Here is a 22,344-nt window from a genome sequence, read left to right on the forward strand (position 1 = left end):
GCACTACAGCAGCAATACTCTACAAAAACTTTTTGATCTGCCATTCCTCCTCGACAGAACCAGTTTCTTGAAATTTTTTTTTACCAACTTTTGAACTCTCGACTCATTTGGACAATTATTTCCAACCAAAAAAAATCACGAATATCGCAAAATCTGCTGTTCTTAAAGATTGACCATTTTCATAATAAGTTTCAATAATTTATAGCGTTCTATCTTGTAAGTATCCATGGTTAAAATTCTGCACCTGTCTACTTCACAAATGTCAAAGCTGACATAAACAAGAAGCTACCCTTTATTTTCAATGACTAATAGATATGACCTATAAGATAAGTCATGCAGAATAATTGGTAATCGAGTAGGGACTACTAGTAGTTCGCTAGTAATTTCAAGAATTTGATTTGATTTAAGAAATGGGTTGTAGTTTTTCTCAAGCCAGTTATGCCCACGTTTAAGTTTTAATTTACTATCGCGACTATTCCAGTGGAAACTTATCTGCAAAGGCAAAAAGTGTACGAAATATTTTAGTAAGGGTCTCTGTATTGTGTTTTGTGAAGCAGTTTCCCTGGTAAATAAGAAAAATAATTATTGTTTTAATTTGCCATTCTTTCAGCACAGTGTAGAGAATATATATTTCTGATATTGCCAAACACCTTTTTTTTAAACAATTGCCAGTTTTTCCACCACTCGAAGGTTCTAAGGTAGGCGAATACCGGAATACCTTTAAGGGTACGTGTGGAAGCTTTACTGATGGCAATTTGGGTCATATCGTTGTACCCCCTGAGAGAGGAATACACTTTAGGCAATACACGTGAGTGTATGGAGGCTTAAGTCGAGCATTTACGCCTCCGGTCCAAACCAAAATTTACTGGCGTACTCCGCAATTCTTCGCATTTTGCGCGCACGCCTTCATGCGATAGGGGCCACTAAGAACTCGATCTAGACACTCCATTATAGAATTTGTTTAGCACGAGTATGTTCCAATACTTTTTAAACAAGCCCTGACCATGAAATGCATGCCAATATTTTAAAATGAAATATTCAGGGCGTGCAAAGTTTCAACCAACACTGTTTGTAAAACGCCCTTGTGCATGTCAGGCGGCAATGAAAAATCTCATCTTCCCATTCATTTTTCTAGTCTGTAAGTGGAGTTGGAATGTAAAAAGCTTATTAATAATGCAAACAAAAATAAAGGAGGTCATAAAGAGGAAAATTTGCTGAAGTCGCCTGAGTAGAAAAGTAAAAACGCATTGTGCTAGACAGAAATTAATATTTATTTCACGAAGGAAAATAATACGTGGAAGGAAAATAAGACGTGGAAATGCAGCAATGGAAATTAGCTCCTTAAATATTTATCTACATTGTACAATTGTACAAGCATACATCCACAGAGGTTCGTTATTCATTATTCCATTGACATAGTCAATTTCTCAACCGACAGGCAGTAAAGGATTCCGGTTTCTTGTGGCTTTTATTGAAGTTTGTTGTTTTCGTTTGTATGTAATTTATTATTTTCCTCACGTCGTATACGAATCAATACCTTCATATATTATGTATATAATTTTATACGTACAAATAACTACATATATTTGTATACACGCTTGCTGATTCTCAATATTGCTATTCCCCATGAAAAAAAAGAAAAACAATTTCGTCCACTCGTTGCGCTGCATACAAAATTGCCAATACACTGTTCCTGCACACGCGCACAAACACAGATTTGCGAACGGAGAGTGACACTAATCAGCTGCTCATGCAACGTATTCTATGTATATGTGTGTATGCGCAGTGCACATACACTACGTATATATTGCGCTCTTAAATAATCATTAATTTTACGCTCACGTCCAATTAGATTGAATTGAGCAGCTACAGACGTAAAAATAGAAAGCACAGCTTTAATTATTTTGGGCACAAATGGAAGGCTCATACGACCTGGTGCATGATTTAGATGAATTTGTATTAATGGAGAAGGTAGGTATTACTGTAGGTATAAAATTAAGCAGCTAGGTATTTTTTTATTTCTATGTAAAGCAGCTAGGTATTAAATTAAGCAGTTTCTGGAATTTATGGTGTGCGCCTTGAAGTTGTTTAGGTAACGGAACTATCTGGTGTCTTATGCCGTCTACGAATCTCAGGTAGTTTCGTTTTCATAGCCACGAACACAGCCGAAGGATTGCAAATGCTTGACGGTGTAAAAACTATTGGAAACAACTTTTTCTACCATTCGATTCCTCATATAGAAAGATAATCAATGATAATGAAAGCAGAAAAGTATATAGAAAAGGTTGAATTTTTTGCATAAGCAGACTAGGAAAAACTTTTTCTCTCTATTGGTGTTACTTGCTTGTGGTTTCGAAACTGAGTACATCCGAATGGTAGACACGCGCCAAGACATTCAGTTACGGCCCCTGATTTATTTACTCTCAATATTTGGGTTTTTATATATTACTATTTGCACTATTTTCGTTGCCAGTACCATTACCTTTACTGTTACGATTACAATTACCATTATCATACAAAAATCCCTAAGGGAACTTTTCAGCACTTGCCAGTTTTTGATTAAGAATGTATATACTTCTTTCCATTTTCATGAACATGGGTTGTGAAAAATTAAAAATTGCAAATATGGAATAATTTTCTGGTACACAAAACTGTAACTGTAACTGTAATGGCAATGATATGTCACCGACTCATACACACATTTCGTACAGATCACGATTATTTTACCAAAAACGACATTAAAACCATTCGCTCCATATTATGAAACAAAATTATAAATTTATCGAAAACGGGTAATTGATTTGATAAGCATTGCACTAATAATTTTTTTCGTTTGCAAATAGAGATCTTTTCCAGTAATCAGAGAGCTTAAATAGTTATCGTTTTTTCTATGGAAATGATGGTTTGACAAAGTTGTATGCATTTCGATAAGCAGTTTTAGTTTATTTTTCTTATTATGATGTCACACACATTAAGGGGGGAGCCTGGTTTATGAGGTCTAAAAATTGCATCTCTTTGCGATGTTTGTTTTTTTAAGGAAAAAATTAATTTAGCACTGCAAAGTTTTTTCTATCTTTTAATGAACATTTAAAAAGTATAAAAAATTTTTGTACTGGTTAAAATAAGTTGAAAAAAATGTTTAACATAGAAATTAGTAGAGCGCTGCAACGCTGGAGTTTCCAACTGGCGTACAAGATACAGCTCGTAATTATTATCTAAAGCAAAAAATTCAAATGGATTTCTAATTATCATGATTTTTTATTCTAGATGAACTAAGAAAACTGAGAGAAATCCCAAAATTTCACCTTTTTGGAGGTTTTAAAGAAAAAAAAGCCTTTCTATAAAAAAAAAAATTCACTTCAACTTGGTATAAAAATCTTGACATTTTTTTTTTATCTATTCTGTTAGTTCAAATAGAAGATAATTTAATACTGAAGGGAACAAGCTATGATTCATTTCAAAAGGTTCATTAGTTTTTTTTTCATTCATGTACGCCAATTCAAAGAAATCATAAAAATGAAAAGTCGAGAAAAGAAGATAAAGTTTGTACTAAAGCTGTCCGGTCACAGCGTAACTACCTAACGCTCGCCTACCTTTAGCTTTGTATCTACGGAAATATTGAGAATTAGGCTCTGTAACTTTGTGTGAATATTCTGAAATATATTAGGAATAGGTTAAAACGAAAAAAAAAAAAAAATTAATTTTTTTGACCTTATAAACCAGGCTGCCCCCTTAAGCGAAGGCAAATAGTTTAATTACATTTGGCAAAACAATGCAAAAAGTAGCAAAACAAAAGATGATAAGTGATAAGTAAAAATTGTTGTAGTGCAAAAATGCTAATAGATTTTGATAATTTGCCTAACGCAACGCTTATTCCTAAAATCTTTTCTTTTCTATTTCTTTAAAATAACAAACGAAAATTATTACACAATAAATTGTACTTCAAACTGTCATAGAGTATTCATTTTGAATCCGATAAACCTAGCTCTAAAAAGTTTCAGAAATAATTTAGCTCGCACAAATTATCTATTAATTGGAGCAGAAGTTCAAAATTATACATCTTTATATAGTACTTCTAGTTGTAAAGCCTCACCCTTCAAAATGAGGTACACCCATATCAAAAAACAAAATTGTACGCATATAAAAATTATTATATTCTTGATGTGTCACTATAATTTCCTACAAGTAACTTTGTAAGGACAAAGTTAGCCACGTGCGAGCCCGAAATCAAGTTACAAACTAAAGATTGAGTCTGACTCAACTCTATGCCGGTGAGTTTGGAAACAAGAACAATTAATATTAACTCATTTACAATAGTTCAAATCCTTTTCTGAATGTCTAATTTTCTCCAAATTGTAGCTTTGATGACCTGATAGTTACTGGCATATTTCATTGGAGTCACGCGTGTGTGAGTGTACGTATATTAACTTAATATAATGAATAACACGACACTAAGCTGGGATAAATTGCATGCCCTTCGATTTTGCGATCAAACTGCCAATGTTAATAAATCCAAATAGCAGGGCCAAAGAAAAATACAAAATTAGGTAGAAAATGGTGAGATAAAGCGTCCCCTTCATGTTGACTTACATGTTATGAATTATTTACTGAATAGTTGGCGTCTTACTGAGATGTTGAAAAAAGTTAATGATATTAATAAATATTGATTTTATTTGCTATATGAAAGATACTATTGTATAAAAATACTCTTCTGAAAATGGCTTCTTTGACATTTGGTTATCATCAAAATATATTGCCAATGGAGTTTTCAGTATCGATTTCAGTTTTCATCGGTGAATATTTTTACTATATGCCTATGTCGTGTGAGTAGTCTCGAAAGTACTGACTTTTTGTTGTTTAAATTTGACCTCCCTCTAACCTAGCTTAACTAAATCGAGGTCAATTATCAATTTCCGACACTTTTGAAAGAATGTACGATTCTTGTACAGAAGTGGTTTTCATAGAAACTACGGTATTTTTTAGCGAATGTTACATATTATTATTATGCAAATGAGAGCAAAGAAAGGCAGACACTAAAAAAGTTCAGGTCAGCTGTATTGATTTTTCATGGGAGGCAGTTTTAATATTTATTGAGCTCATACGGACAATATAGTATGTGTATAGTGTATCTACAGTTACATTTTCCCCCAAAAACAGGCGCTCAGAATGAACAACATCGCTGTGAATAATGCAAGCCTTCGAATCATAAACATTTTTTGTTCGAGTTGGCTTTTTTGTATACGTTGATGACAGCGGTTGGCCAGGTAGTACCTATTTGTTTTGAGATTATACAGTACAGTACAGTACAAATTTTTAATACCCTTCCATATTCCGGTGAAAAAACCGCTTCTTATCTTTCAGTACAAGCCCTTCGATGTTATTTAATCTGTGTTGTACCGATTCTTTTTTGCTTTTGAATCATTTATATTGATTATTATTTGAAACGACAATTATTTGGAAACGACTTTGTCGGAGCATATTTAGCCTCGGAGGATATCTAGCAGCGATTTTTTTAATTAATTTATGACAATATCCAGCACCTACTGCCGGAGAAAATACAACAACACAACTACCCAATATCTTGGCTACCTGAGAGCTCTTGGCAGCCGGTTTATTGTCGGAGGCGACTACAATGTAAAAAACAAGGGCATGGATATCAAGGCACAACTTTTTGTCCAACCTAGATCCGACAAAAGGCAGCAACTACTCACTCTGGAGGACAACATGGAAAACAACACCTCACCAACATGCAATTTTAAACGAAAACAACACATGGGTTAAAAAACGCCACTAAAAAAGGCTAATGTGCTCGCCAGATACTTCAAAAAGACCTTCACAAATCAAAAGGATACTCAAAACTATAACCTGCCTGCTACATCTGACACAGCCAACAAACCAATCAAGAGAGTAACTCCGGACGAAATTCGATGCAAAATTAAGACCACAAACAACAAAAATTTCCTGGATAAGACAAAATCAATGGACAAATATTAAAAGAACTACATGATGGCGGAATAATATACTTAAGACACATCTTTAACTCATCCATTAGACTAAAATATTTTCCCCTTCCATAGAAAGTTTCAGAAATAATAGCATTGCCGAATCCAAATAAAGACGCCAGTAAACCATCATCATATAGACCTATAAGCCTCTTAACAATTCCTCGGACGAATGCTCGGAGGTATTAAAAATGGATGCCGCAGTATCACAAGGCAGCGTATTGGGACCATTGTTGTATATGATTTACAACTATAACAATCCCTATCTAAATGACGACAGCATGATTGTTACCTTCGCCGACGACACAGTATTAATTACGTCTGACAGGAATATAAATGTCGCTTCATCGAAGTTACAAAATCTAATTGACACAATGTTGACTTTGTTTCGCAAAATGGCGAATCCAGGTAAACGCACACAAAACGGTCCAAGTATCATGACCATCGTACGCTAACAATTAATAGCACAGTCATCACTCGGAACGCAAAATCTAAACACCTGGGCATGATCATTGACGCAAAACTGACCTGGGAGGACCATATAATCCAAAAAAGAAATCCAAACGAAGTGAAAAACAGATTCAGGCAACTGTATTGGCTACTCAACAAGGACTCAAAACTGTCAGTATACAACAAAGTACTAATATATAAGACCATGATAATACCCATCTGGAGATACGGCATAGAACTAAGGGGGACAGTAAGCAAATCAAATATAAAGGGTGGTGAAATTTAAAGGGCCGATGTTGAATGACAACCACACCTAAACGTCAACGACACCGTTGGACTTCTTTCTTTGGGGTTATTTGAAAGAAAGATGTACGTCGATAAGCCAGCAGCAATTCAAGAGCTAAAGGATGAGATAATTCGGCACATTAACGGGATAGAACCTCAATTATGCCTCAGTGTCATCGAAAATTTGGACCATCGGATGGAGGTGTGCCGATATTTTGTTCCATACATTATTGAGCCATACCAGTATTATCATAATAAGGACAAATGACAATAATTTCCTAAAAAAATTGTATTTTATTCAAAATCAGTACCGGCCCTTGAAACTTAACCACCCTTTAGATAAGAAACTATTTGCATTTGGTGGTCTTTGGAAGTGTGCCGCCGAGGTCACGGCGGCTGTTTGGCCGATATTTTGTTCTATACGTAATTGAACTATACCAATATTATCATAATAAAGAGAAATGACAGTAATTTCCTAAAGAAATTGTAGTTTATTCAAAATCAACACCGGCCCTTGAAACTTAACCACCCTTTATTATACAAATAATTCAACGACTTCAAACAAAACTCTTAAAGACTATCGTAAATGCACCCTGGTATATAGCAAATGAAGACTTCCACCGCGACCTAAGAATTGATCCCATAAAAAACGTAATCCAGAGATACAGCACGAAACACACATAAAAATTACTAAGCCATTCGAACGAAGAGGTACAAAAAATGCCACACATGGAGCCGACGCAGAAATTAAGACTAAAGCGAATCACACCAATAGTAAATATTAGCAGATACAAAAACTATTTTGACACACTATAACTGTTGCTAATATATTAAATCTTAGCTATGTAACTATTCATTGGAAGAGGTTACTTAAATGCTGATTTCAAGTAACAATTAATCTCCCATCCAAGCTATGAAAATTACTAAGTGTCCATGGACCAATGGAATAAGAAATTGGGATATAAGCAAAAAAAAAAAATTTACGCAAGTGAAAATAACTGGAAAAATATGTCCCCAAATGCTGCAATAGAGTAATGATATCAGCAAGCAACTGCACATAAAGTCTAGAATAAAACACGAAACCAAATTTTAAAAAATTTCACTTTTAATAAGACTGCCTATTGCAACATAAGTGTGCAGCTGCGACGAGCATCGACATGTTTTGCAAAAGAATTGATTTCAACTTGGTGCTCACAGCAATTTCCGTGCGAACACAGTGTGGGCTTGGTATCAAATTCGAAGAAGAGAATCAGCATGCGTAAATAAATGTGGGTTTACTGGAATGTGTAAATACTAGCTTAACAGTATAAGTATTTGGTATCACGTTCTTCGTTTCATGGCGTATATATAACGTATTCGTGTGCGTTGATCATATTTTCAACCAGAAAGTTTGTTTTGTCATTTTATAAATATCAAAAAATCGAATTTATGCATGACAATTTACATATTCTATTAACAAAATGGTTTGCTAAAACCAAATAGAGAAATACTTGTGGACATGCTTAATATTCATATTTCTCTCGAATGGCTGTCTGGCATATTTTTGTAAATGGCAGAGAGGCTGAACCTAAAATGTGTTGTGTTTTTCATAGCAGCCAAGTGTAAGCAAATTTTTTTTCACTAGCTTAGATACTCGTATATGTGAGGTAAAATAATATATTCTGCTGTTATTTAGCGGAAAATGTGTGTGTAAGGCAAAGTTGTCAAAGTTGTGCCATAAAGAAAATAAATTAATTTTCTGCTGTACAATGCAGCCGTTGCAAGTTGCTTACTATAAACTTAAACCCAGATTATTGGAGATTGTAAGTGTTGGAAAAGTAAATGGCAAAATTAGAGTGCTTAAAAAATATGCATATTTCATAATCAATTTTTTCAATTACATATTTTTCAACTTAGATTTCAGAGAATTTCAATTAAATAATTTTTTTTCTGTTGTTATCCAAACAAATAGTGAATTTATATGTAAATTATACACAGTATGTTCAATAAATAGCAGAACTTTTTATTTAAGTCATCTATTAAACTTTGATCATATTGAAAAGGTACAAGCGTCAGCTTTCAACCGCAGCCAACTTCATGTAAATCGTTTGACAGGATAAAAAGTTACGCGCCTTTGTATGTTTCGTGCTTGTGTCGTAAAAATACAATGGAGCAAAGAGCAAATATTAAATTCTGTGTTAAACTTGGAAAAACATTTAGTGAGACGTACGAATTGATGCAAAAAGTTTATGGTGATGATTGTTTAGCTCGTTGAAATGTATATAATTGGTTTAAACGATTTAAACATGGTCGTGAAGATTTGAATGATGATGAAAGGCCTGGTCGTCCAGAAGCAAGTAATCGTGCTGAATTGGTGGAACAAGTCCGCGAAATCATTGCTGTTGACGGAAATTTCACTGTAAGAATGTTGGCTGAAGAATTAAATTCATCTACTGGTACAATTTGGAAAATTTTAACTGACGATTTGTGTAAAAGAAAGGTTTGTGCACGCTCGTGTAGAGCATTGTAAAGATATAATTTCAGCAACTGAAAACGATCCAGATTTTCTTGATTCGATCATAACTGGTGACGAGACATGGTGCATCAAATATGATCTTGAAACTAAGCGTCAATCTGCAGAATGGAAGACGAAAGGGGAGCCAAAAGCAAAGAAATTGCGTTTTCAGAAGTCAAGAATCAAAGCAATGTTGATCACGTTCTACGATTCCAAGGGTATTGTACACAAGGAATTTGTTGCAGAAGGTCAAATTATTAATGGAGAAAACTATTTACAAGTTTTACATCGTTTGTGGTCAAGAATTGTTCGTATAAGACCTGAATATCCAGAGGGGAAACAGCTGTTTTTATTGCATGATAATGCACCACCTCACAAAACCAAAAATGTTCGTGAATTTTTGATGCAAAAACATATTTGTGTTATCGACCACCCTCCGTATTCTCCTGATCTATCACCATGCGACTATTTTTTGATCCCTAAATTGAAAACTGCCATGGAAGGTGCTTTTTATGATGGTATTCCAGCCATTCAAGCAGCCGTGACACAGGTGTTAAAGAAATTCCCTTAGATGACATAAAGAAGTCCATGCAGAAATTGGTTGATCGTTCTGAACGTTGTATCGAGTTAAATGGAGACTATTTTGAATAAAAAATAGCTTTCAAACACAGTACGATACGTGTTTTATTCTACATCTGAAAAGTTATGTTATTTATTGAACATACTGTGTACTTATACATTAAATACAAAATACTTACTAAATACGTGGAAATAAATAAATTAAATTTAATTAATTAAGTTCATTGATAAATTGATATTGTGTTCAAATTCAGCTGTGAACATCGGATGTGTTCTCAAGCATCACTCTAAAATAGTCCAGAATCTTTGTTGCTTGAAGAAAATATTAAATCACTGTAATTTTATAAAAATGATAGGATAGTTTAGAAAACGTCGAAAAATATTTATACCATATCAGTTCTTTTAAACAGTTCGGAATGACTTGCAGTGTCAATAGAGATAAATCCATCCGTCCGTCAATCTCTGCGCGAATATTGAGATTTAGGAACTAAACCCGTTACACATAAAATCACTACGATTTATGTCTTTGCAACAATTACTTGCAATACAGGGTGCTATTATATTACAGCTAATTACAACAACATTGACTCTGTTAGCAAGTCAGTGCATTGAAATATAACTCTGCATTAGATCATATCATCCGCAGAGCAGTGTAAAATAATTCTAGGGTAAAATCAAATTGTATTAATATATATTTTTAGTTCAACCTGGAGAAAGCATTAAATTTGTAACGCGCAGTGGCATATGCTCTTGACATACTACTGTGGGCAAAAAGTAAGGTGAATTTGGTTGTAAAATTAAAAATCTTTATTTATTCTGGTAAATCAATTTCATCCCCTTCAAAATAATCCCCTCTCGATGAAATACGAGTACACTTATGCCAACGATTTTTCCAATCCCCGAAACATGCCAAATAGTCCATTTCCGATATAGCCATCAGCACCTTCTTCGATTCAGCTTTTATCTCCTCAATCGACTCGAAACGCGTTCCCCGGAGTGGTCTTTTGAGTTTTGGGAATAGCCAGAAGTCACACGGAGCCAAATCAGGCGAATACGGTGGTTGAGGAACGATATGCGTGGAATTTTTGGCGAAATGGTCACGAAGAACGAGTGCAGTGTGGGACGGTGCATTATCGTGATGCAAAAACCAAGAGTTGTTGGCCCATAATTCTGGTCTTTTTAGATGAATTGCTCCACGTAAACGACGCATAACGCTCAAATAATATTCCTCATTAAAAGTTTGGCCAGGTGGAAGGAATTCATAGTGCACTACACCACGAAAATCGAAAACTGTCATCATGACCTTTATTTTTGAACGAATTTATCGTGCTCTTTTCGGTCTGGCCTCGCCTTTAGCACGATATTCGCTTGATTGGTCGGTTATTTCAGGGTCGTAAGCATAAATCCAAGTCTCATCTCCCGTAATGATTCATTTGAGCTTGTCCTGATAGTCTGAAAGCATTGTTTCACACACATCAACGCGACGACTTTTTTCCAAGAAATTGAGAGTTTTCGGTACCAAACGAGATTTGACTTTTCGTAGGCCCAAATGGTCTTTCAAAATGGTTTTCACAGATCCTTCTGATATTCCGATCATATCAGTAAGGTCTTTAACAGTCAACCGACGATTTTTGAGCACTAACTCCTTCACTTTATTGACATGTTGGTCATCTGTTGACGTCAATGGTCGTCCGGAGCGCTCCAAGTCATCAACACGTTCTCGACCCTCTTTGAAGTCTCGAATGGTCGAATCACCAAATGCCTTCTGCAACATGCTAAACGTTTCCGCAGCCGAAATTTCATTCCGCAAACAAAATTTGATGGCACTTCTCTGCTCAATCAAATCAGACATTGTAAAAATCGAAAAATGCACTCTTGGTCGTTTGGTAAACACAAGCGTAAATATGTATATTACTGATAATGACATTCACATGAAAGTTGGCCCAGATGTTAATAACAGTGCTGCCAACTCATGAAAAAGATAACTAGAGCGAAATTTTAATCCCGCGAAGTTTGACAAATAAATTCACCTTACTTTTTGCCCACTTTCATTAATGTTATTCAAAACAGTTTAAGTTTTCCTTAAAGGCACAAAAAGTATACAAGTTTTCTTTTCTCTTTCCAATATTAACTAAAAAATGAGTTAGCTTAGTGCACATATACAACGATTTTTAATCTCTGGTTACTCAGTTTAGGTAAACGGTGCTTTGCCTGAGGGTAAAAACCTACGATATTTCGCTAAATAATGAACAACAGTTATCCAATTTTCGTCTAGCGGATAACCATCAGAATGTGTGTTGCCACAAGGTTTGTGAAAGGAGCATTAATAAATATTCCTATGTGCCTGGTGTCCTTCAGAGCTCTTTATTGCCGTCTTCCGAGAAACAATAAATATAAATTCTAATAAGTAAATTATTATATGTACGTATTAGTAAAGTTATTAGCTACCAATACATTTAATTTTATTAAGTAGAAATGAGAGCAAAAAACATTATTTCATGTTTTACTAAGAAATATTGTCAGCGCTATAAGGGTTCGTATCTAACGCTTAACAAAGGAAATGACGAAAGGTATCGTATTACAGTTATAAAGAACACGACTACGGATATTTGTAAGTAAAGCATTTGAAATAATTATTATTCGCCGCATTATTTACTAAAATCGGCAAAATACTTAATCTTTGCGCCTCTTGAATTTGCTTCTAAGCATTCATTGCTCGTACTATGTAACATATCCTCCATTTTCCAGTTCTCGCTGTTTTTTTTATGAAAATACAACTTCATTCTGAAAAAATGGTAGGTTTTAACGGATTTGGCCACGTGAGGCCGAGCGTTGTCATGCTGTAGAATCACTTTTTCATGCCTCTCCGCGTATTGCGTCCGTTTCTCGCGGAGTGCTCGGCTCAATCGCATCAATTGAAGTCGATACCGATCGCCAGTGATCGTTTCGCTTGGTTTTAACAGTTCATAATAAATAACACCAACCAAATATATAGCATAACCTTCGCAGCGTGAATATTCGGCAGCCCCCACGACTTTCTTTTCTTTGGATTGCTGTAATGAATCCATGTTTTCATCACCCGTCACGATGCGATGAATAAACCCCTTTCTCTTTTGCCGCTGGAGCAGTTGTTCGCTGGCAAAAAACGATGACCAAGGGATGTTGGTTTTAACTCATAAGGAACCTAAGTCCTCTGTTTCTGAATCATTCCCAAAGCATGCAATCGCTTGGAAATGGATTGGCGGGTTACTCCTAATACTGAGACAAGCTCTTCTTGCGTTTGACACGGATCTCGGCACGTTGTTTCACTTAAAGCAGCATCTCTATAAACTTTTTGTAGCTCTCGATACGCTTCAGTGCCATTTTTTTTCGAAAAAAGAGCAAAATCAACACTTCCCGCAAATTACGATTATTCGGCAAGAGATTTTAGATGTACATATTTATTCACAAAGAAAGTTCCTGTTTGCTATTATTTAAAAGCAAGTGATACTATTACTTTCACATTTACAACGCAAATACAAGTTTCTGGTCCCACTTTTTTACAATTTCCTGGCGCTCTATTAATGCTGCATGTGCTCTTGTATCTTTTTATCACACCAAGAACTATAGTTTTTGGTAAGTTTAACACTTTGGCTATCTTCTTTTGGCTAGTTCCTGACCTCTTAGGACTTCGAACGAATTTACTCACTATTCGTTTTCTTTGCTACACCTTAGCAGTAATAAACATAAAAATGATTTACTGCATATATTTAGTTATGTAGGATATATTCACAGCTGCATAAGACCTTAATTTCTTTCATCATTTCCTCGCAAATGTGTCAAGGTAAATTATACTGCGGCCGCCGTAGCCGAATGGGTTGGTGCGTGATTACCATTCGGAATTCACAGAGAGAACGTTTGTTCAAATCTCGGTGAAACACCAAAATTAAGAAAAACATTTTTCTAATAGCGGCCTCCCGTCGGCAGGCAATGGCAAAGCTCCGAGTGTATTTCTGCCATGAAAAAGCTCCTCATAAAAATATCTGCCGTTCGGAGTCGGCTTAAAACTCTAGGTCTCTCCATTTGTGGTCTTTAAATGTATAGTTTTTGTGATTGAATTTTTTTTTTGTTTTTTGGTTTTTGTTAAGATTCCATAAAACGGGATTTAAATCTCCAAGTATAATTTGTAAAAGTGGCATAGTGCCAAAACAACTGATTTTGGGCGACCTTCTCAGAAATCGTCGGTGGGCGAACAGCAGTCACACTGCAACCCAATTATTTTTGTATGGTTCTTGCTCGACGTTTAATGATTTTAGTTCATCAACGCATTCTTGTCTTACTAATCCACGTCAAAGATTGTTATTCACGTTATTCACGGTGTAATATTATTTTTTACCGTGGTGAATTTTTAAAGACACTGCCAACAACACTATTATGGTTCACACATCAGAATCTTCGAGTGCGCTTATTGTAAAATATGTCAAACTTTCCAGTAGGAATACCAGATGATTGCAGCTCACAGAAAACTATGTGTTGAGCCAAACTTGTGTGCTGGAAACCATAGGTTTTGACAAATTTGTTATTATATTTTTGTCTTACGTCTTTTGTCTATTGAGCGCTGCAAAGTCATTCCTTTGATCCTTTTTAATATAAACTGTATTTTTGTTGCATAATTAATTTCCATTGCTGTTTATCCCTATTAGTAGTTTTGTGCTTCCACTTTTCATAGTGCTTTATTTTTCTATTTTCGTACAGATAATTACCAAAAGGGTTTTTCAAGCTTAACTTCCCTTTCTGCTAGCGAGTGCATTTTTCTAAACTTTTTTTCAAGCCTTGTTTTCGAACATATTTCGCACAGCTTATAATTTAATTCTTATTTGTCGCACACTTCGATATTTTTATATACACTTATATATTTTCCCCATGGCGCAAGGATTTGTTGGTCGTTAGGTCTTGTTTTAAATTAATTTTTTATTCTATCAAGCCGACAAAGTTTTATGAAAAATTGCTCAGAAACTTTTACATGATTGAAATACAAACTTAAAGTATAAGCTTAAGAAAATAGCGGAAATTCAAAGTTGGTCGTAAAGTTCACAAAATAAAAAAGAAGGAGAAAGTGAGATGAGGAAGGGAGAAGGAAAAGGAAGCAATTTAAGTATTTTGTTTTTGTTAAAGTTTTTACTTCGCTTAGAGACAGGAACGAAATTGAATATTTTTACAAAATATTAAAAAATTTAAATTAAAAAAATATTGAAATATGAGAAATTTCTCTACTTGGTTCAAATTCAGATAAGTGACTGTCACATGCAGACATGTAAAACAAACTTTTTTAATTTTATTTACGTGACTACCACATATAAAGCGATTGTTATACATTATTCTCTGGAAGGACATTCGTAATCTTCTATTTTGCTATTTGTGCTATGCCGTGCTCATTTAGAGCAGAAGCGCCAACCTACCAAATTTTTTGCTCTAAATCTCCTTCCGCACTTTTTTCTATGCCTCATTATCTGAAATGGTTTCGAACCTCTCCGAAAAGAAGGAGGAAGCTCTCCAACACTCGTTCCTTCAATAAAGACATTCATCGACATGATCCAACGCGGTCATTGCACTTGCGGAGTATTCAAGCGCGCAAAGCGTATGAGTGAAAATCAGTTTATACGCTAGTTGACAGGGATGGGATGTAAATTTGATTTAAAAGAAGGATGAATTAAGATAAAAATATGGAGTTGAATAACAGCGAGTCGATGTAGAAATGAAATCAAACAAGTTGCGAGTTCGTGTTAACGCTTCCTTATCTTGAACCCCTGCTGAACTAAACTTAGTATTCAATATTTAAAATTTTTGACTTATTGCAATCGTGGAACTGGATTTAGTTAAATATTTCTGAATGTTTTATTTTTATTTTTTTGAAGCTGCCGTCACACCAATGGTATGTGGGGCACACTCCCACTAATATAACAATCCTTCCACCTTGGCTAATTCTACCCTGTGACCGCAAAAGCGTCCTGAGATCACATCTGGGTTCCTCTCTTGCAGGCATATAAAGGCTATACGCCGTCGATAGTCCCAATTACTCCCACTGTGTTCATAGTTTGTTCTAAAGTAAAAGAGGCATTGGAAAAGTTGCAGTAATGTTATATTAACAGAACACCGTCGTGTCTTCTGTACGATGTTGTATTGAGTGTTTCAATCAAAAGGCTGTGCTTATCGTCGGTACGTCGGAAACCGTTCGCCTCCTCTGTTGTTGCTGCTGTAACTGTTGCTGCAAAGCCTTGCGCTCTCAATCAATATAGCGGAGTCACGACAAGATCTTACATGCAAACGTTTGGGCTTCCTCCCACTTACTGCTGGTTGCACACATATCTCGTATAAGGGTACTGGGGGATGGTTTATGGCCCAGCGCTTGTTTGAGAGCAGCTCGTTCCTCTCTGAAGCGGTCGCAGTAAAAAATCACGTGTTCTGCACTTTCGTCAGTATTCCGGCAGTTTGGCCAGAAAGGCTTGTCTGCCAGCTTAAAACGGAGTAGGTATTCTCAAAAATAGCCATGTCCGCTGAGCAACTGCGAAAGCTACTAGTCGATGACTCCATGTTTTTTTCCTAATCCCACCGCTGCTGCCACCGGCCTATTGTCAGCAGTCGCTCAGCTGCTCAGTAGTCCCTTGCGTATTCTTGGGGTCCTCCTATATTATCTATATCTATAGTAAATACTATAGCGTTCGAGATCAGAGAGCTATATCGATATTGAACTTAGAATCAGCTTAAAACAAAAGCAAAAAAAAAAAAACCGAATAGCTGTATATCATCATTTAAAAATATTTTAGAATTTGACAATTTTCAACTCTGGGCAACTAATATCCGCTTTACAAGATCTGTCGGAAAAGTTTTCGGACTGTTTTTTTACCTCAGCTGCCAGCGCCAAAGTCTTTGAGAAGCGTATGAAGATACATCCATCACGAATGCCGTTAATGAAAGTAACCAGCTGATCCGAATTCCAAAGAATCCCGCTTAGAAAAATCAAAAGTGAAGTTAATGTGGACTCGTTTTTACAATACCAATAAGATTAAGCACAATAAAACCGTTCGAATGGGCCAAAAAGGTAAATACTGTATTCTATTTCGGTGTTATAAAACGTTAGCTTTAGTAAATTCACAGTGTTCGACAGAATACCATGAAAATGGAAATTGACGCTTGTGGCACTACAAGCAGCCCCCATCTTCGCCTGATTTATCTCCGTCTGACTTCCTTCCGTTTGGAAAATTACCCACGACCATGAAAGAAAGCCATATGCAGACGTTGAAGACATTCGAAGACGTTGATTGTAATGCTGAAAAACTTATTCAAACACGAGCTAAATAAGTCATTTGATATGCTTTCGACCAAGTTCGAGGGGAACTATTTTGGACAAAATAAATAAATCATCTTTGCCAACAACTTTTTTAATTGTATTTATTAAGTAGGAAATTAGGGTCAAATAGGAAGTCATCTGTGATAAGAACCTTGAAAAATCTAACTATTTGGAGAGCATTTAAAAGTTACAAAAAGATTGGATGACGCTTATCAGTAGGTACTAGGGGATGCTATAAAGAGAAATAGAACGTTCTTTGCTGGGAGAAGAGTTCACATTTAAATGTTCGCTGACTTAATGAACCATGTTAATATGAATATTAGCTAAGAATATTATGTTGCAATATATTATGTTTAATGTGGCTTTATTTGGCCACTTGGTATATCCACAAAGTGCACTCTGCGTTCTATATTGACATTCCTCGAAAATTTACACGAATATTTCCCAGAAATAATTTATTGCTTCCCCCTGTTTGGAATAGCACATCCTTGAAAAGTTGAATTTACGCGTTTATTCGAAAGGGCAAATCCAAGTAAGGTGATTAGTTTGCCAAAAACTAACAGTGCATCACATTAATGAGCAGCCCTTCCTTACACAAGTGCATATAAAGGGTGGTTAAGTTTCAAGGGCCGGTGTTACTTTTGAATAAAATACATTTTTTTTTTGGAAACTATTGTCATTTCTCTTCATTATGATAATATTGGTGTTTCTCAATTACGTATGGAACAAAAATGCGGCACACCTCCATCCGATGGTCCAAATTTTCGATGACGCTGAGGCATAATTGAGGTTCTATGCCGTTAATGTGCCGAATTATCTCATCCTTTAGCTCTTGAATTGTTGCTGGCTTATCGACGTACACCTTTTCTTTCAAATAACCCCAAAGAAAGTAGTCCAACGGTGTCAAATCACATGTTCTTGGCGGCCAATTGACATCGCCGCGACGTGAGATTATTCGGCCATCAAAATTTTCGCGCAAAAGAGCCATTGTTTCGTTAGCTGTGTGACAAGTGGCAACGTCCTGTTGAAACCACATATCGTCCACATCCATATCTTCCAGTTCGGGCCATAAAAAGTTCGTTATCATCTCACGATAGCGAACACTATTCACATTAACTGCCTGACCGGCCTCATTTTGGAAAATATACGGCCCCATGATGCCGCCGGCCTATAAACCGCACCAAACAGTCACTTTTTGTGGGTGCATTGGTTTTTCGGCAATAACTCTTGGACTATCATTCGCCCAAATGGGGCATTTCTGCTCATTGACGAATCCACTGAGGTGAAAATGTGCCTCAGCACTGAAGATCATTTTCTTCACGAAGTGCGCGATATGAATTTTGATTTGAACGCCAGTTTTCATAATAAGCCTGAATAACTTTAACGCGTCGTTCGATTGTGTGCCTTTCCATGGTGCAAATTGAACTAGTCTGAAATTGAAAAATGTCCAATGAAATGCAGAAAAAAACTTGACATTAGGTGTGGTTCACATTCAACATCGGGCCTTGAAATTTAACCACCCTTTACAAGTATGTGTATGTATGCATGCGTGCTACTCATACGCACCTCCACTTTTCGCATGAATTTGATATTTTTAAATGAAATTCCAACTGCATTGAATAAAAAAGTATGTATGCGTACATGAATTTTGTTGACTTGGAAAAATATTAAAACGAAGATAAATGAGCAGAAAAGTACATGTATGCTATGTTGTTTGCAGTGAGTATTCGTTTTGCGTTTTAGGGGAAATGAAAAAGGGATTTAAGTGAACTGAGATAAATGAAGGGTGTACTAACTACTCAAACTAGAATAACACTGACAGATAGTATAACCCACATAAACTGCTGTGAAATTAAGTGCGTAAAAATTGGGGTGCGGAATTAAGTAATTGTTGCTGTGTGCGTGTATGCATTATCACCTGCGACAGTTTAGTGGAAAACTGTGTTGTTCTAGGTCTTTCAAATACGAGTAAATTGAAAGTGTAGGAGTAGCCAATTTTTTCCGGTATATTTTCTCGTGTTACCTACTTAGGCAGAATAAATATTTACTTAGGCATAAGTTTCACCATTCGAAAGAAAATTTGATGGTACACATGTTCAATAAATTATATCCATTAAGATGGGCCTATGTGTGGATCAGCGGTAGTTTAAACGGTTTTTTAGAAACCAAACTAATAAGATGTAGAGGGCGGCAAAAGTGAATGGGGGGAGAAATAAAAAAATATAAATGAGATCAATTGAAAGCGAACCCACATATTTCATTGTTAAGTGCATCCATTTCTTTGAACTTTTATATGATTCATAAATACAATTTAGAATTTATGCAAATTAAAAATAATAATAATGGCTGCTAGTCGTAGGCGGCTGGAGCTGCAGCCCATTTGTGAGGCCCTTTCGACAGCCGAAAACCTCATTTGTTAGCGCTGCTCAAATTTTACTTATAGAATATCAAGTATTGTACAAATCTCTACATATATTGGGTATGCGAATAAATGTTCGCCCGCGTAAAAGAGGAGTCGCTGCTGCTACTATTTCCGTGTTCGCTCTAGTAATATACTGGTGGTTTGGAGGGTGTGTATGTGAGATCTCGATCGCAGTAGTTGACATTTGTTTGAAGCGTAAAGATCCTTTTTTATCTGATCTCAAAAATGTCAGCGTTCGTCCCGAATAAACAGCATTTGCGGGAAATTATGCTTCATTATTACCTTTTAAAGACAAGTGCAGCTGGAACTTGTAGTATATTGATCAATATTTACGGTAATCACGCTCCATCAAATGCAACTTCTAAAGAATGGTTTCCACAATTTCCAACGTGGCAATTTCGACGTGAGTGATAGCGATCGCGAAGGGGCACCGAAAAATTCGAAGATACTCAATTACAAAAATTATTGGATGAAGACTCATGTCGAACCCTTGATGATATATCCAAAGGGTTGGAGTTGTGAATGGTCCAGAGAGCAGGTAACTGGGTGCCACATAAATTGAAGGAGAGGGATATCGAGCGACGTTTGCCGAAGTGAGAGTTGCTTCTTGAGAATAGGTTTTCTGCATCGCATCGTCACTGGCGATAAAAAATGTATCTATTATGGTAACCCTAAGCGCCGAAAATGTTGGAGACTGCAAAAACAAAAATTCTCTTGAATACTGATATCATAGTTCTATGTAATTGGTGCGCCTTCTATTTTGACTATAGAATATAAATATTGTAAAAAATATGCTAAAATATTTATATCAACTTTAATTGATATTAAAATTCAAGAGATAAGTTATACGAAACTGCTACGCAAAGTCCAAACAGTATTTTATGCATCACCGGCGTTTTAGGGACTACCTCTAATAAAGCGCTAGAGGTGGCTGCTCTAAATATGGTAAGAAAACACGTGGCCACCGCTTCAGCACTTAGGCTTAATAGTATGGCGGTATGGAAACTCGGCGATTTGGCCACGGGGAAATCAGTTTCAACACGAATGGGTCCAAGGTGGAAAATGAAGTAGGCTATAGAGTTTTTTTTTCAAAAGAATTAGGATTAGAATTATCTGTCCGACGTCTGGATTGAAATTGGAATTTGAATTGGTCGAGCCAAGGAGCACCAAAGGATTTGGTGGCTCCTAAAACACTCAGGCTAAAAAGCCCATGGTATTTAGAGCTCTGGAAAGAGGGTAGATAGTCAAGGGGGAAAGGAGAAAAGTATCAGAGGAAGAGATAGGAAAGAATAGGGATAGAGATAGTTACTCCTGTGAGAATTTTTCAAATTCTTTCTATTTCTAAATCTATAAATATCCTCCAGTTTAAGAAGACGAATATTACTCATTCTCACGACATCGGAACCCAAACCTCGTAGTCTTGCTCTAGCAAAGGCAGGACACTCACAGAGAAGGTGCTCAGTGCTATCCGCCTCCTCTAAGCAAGACAGGTGCACTGGGTTCTTAACGATTCCAATGGTGGTCAAATACTGACCCCATGGGTTGTGTCCTGTAATAACACCGACCATCAACCGAACGTCTTTCCTTCCAAGTTTTAGTATAAAGTTTCACAGTTTTCTGTTCGGACTTGTCACAAAACACTTTGCAGTGCTGCAGCGTTTTAGATCGTTCTTCTTTTTACATTCTTGAACAATATTTGAGGTTACCTTCGCGTTCTCCAGGACCTTCAGTGCAGCCTGACTGTCACTGAAAACTCCAATCTGTTTCCTGCTCCATCTCCTCTCAATTATCCACTCGGCTACTTTTAGGATGGCAAAAATTTCCGTTTGGAAAACAGTTGCCATTTCCCGCATAGCAGAGTTATACTTATCACTATCGTTTAAGTATCATCCGACTCCAGAACCTATTTCATTCTTGTACCTATCGGCAAAGAAAATATCCGTCAAGCCTCCCTGAATGCATTCTGGATTGCTCCATTGCGCACGCAGTGGAAATCTGGCATCAAATTTAGTTCCAAATGAAACTGTGGGTAACAAGTCGTATTTGGGTGTCAAAAACAGTAGATACTGCTCAGATATCAACTTAAAGATTTCTCTGTGCCCCGAAGAGCCGTCTTCGTGCCAGAAACCATATTTATGGAGTCTACATATGGCTTTTACTGCTTCCTATTGTATCATAACATCCAAGGGGAGCAAATCAAGCATAGCATTTAGAGCATCGCCGGAAGTTGTACTCATGGCACCCGTGATGCATACACATACACTTCTTTATAGCCTGTATAGTTCCCGGAGTGCTCCGTCGCCACCAGACCACCGAGGCGTAAGTGATGAATCCTCCGCACTCTCTGCAAAGCTTTCTTAGGGATTTATCCGAATCTTAGCGCACAGACATGGCCCGCATATGCTTGGACATGAAAACCGAGTTCTGCATCTCCGCTAGTCTACGACGAAGCACCATAGCAGCGGATTAAGGACACCTCCTTGGGGACATCCTTGCTTGGCCCCGACGGTGATTAGTTCATCACTGTTCCCACCAGCGGTTAACAGCCTCTCATAGAGCATGGAATATATTCATTTGACAATGGTTTGATTAACTCCGTGTGGTTCGGCAGAGGAACTTATTGAGCCGAAAGTGGCATTATCAAAAGCCCCTTCAATGTCCACGAACACGCCCATTGTGTACTCGTCAGCTTCCAACCCGGCTTCAATCTTGCTGATTCACATGATTTTTCACTGTGGTAAGCATGTTGATTTCTACTGAGTAGACTTTTAGTCAATACCCTCAC

General features: G+C 36.5%; 1 protein-coding gene across 1 annotated transcript in view; it reads left to right on the plus strand.

The window, feature by feature from the left end:
* Positions 1 to 6,193: 6,193 nt before the first annotated feature.
* LOC129235339 (IDLSRF-like peptide) overlaps positions 6,194 to 22,344 on the plus strand; it is a 78,835-nt gene continuing 62,684 nt past the window's right edge. The window contains exon 1 of the mRNA XM_054869135.1: positions 6,194 to 6,410. Within this exon, the coding sequence (XP_054725110.1) occupies positions 6,194 to 6,410 (217 nt within the window). The remainder of the gene's footprint in view (positions 6,411 to 22,344) is intronic.

Source organism: Anastrepha obliqua, chromosome 1 (genome assembly GCF_027943255.1).
Source record: "Anastrepha obliqua isolate idAnaObli1 chromosome 1, idAnaObli1_1.0, whole genome shotgun sequence".
NCBI classification, from domain to species: domain Eukaryota; kingdom Metazoa; phylum Arthropoda; class Insecta; order Diptera; family Tephritidae; genus Anastrepha; species Anastrepha obliqua.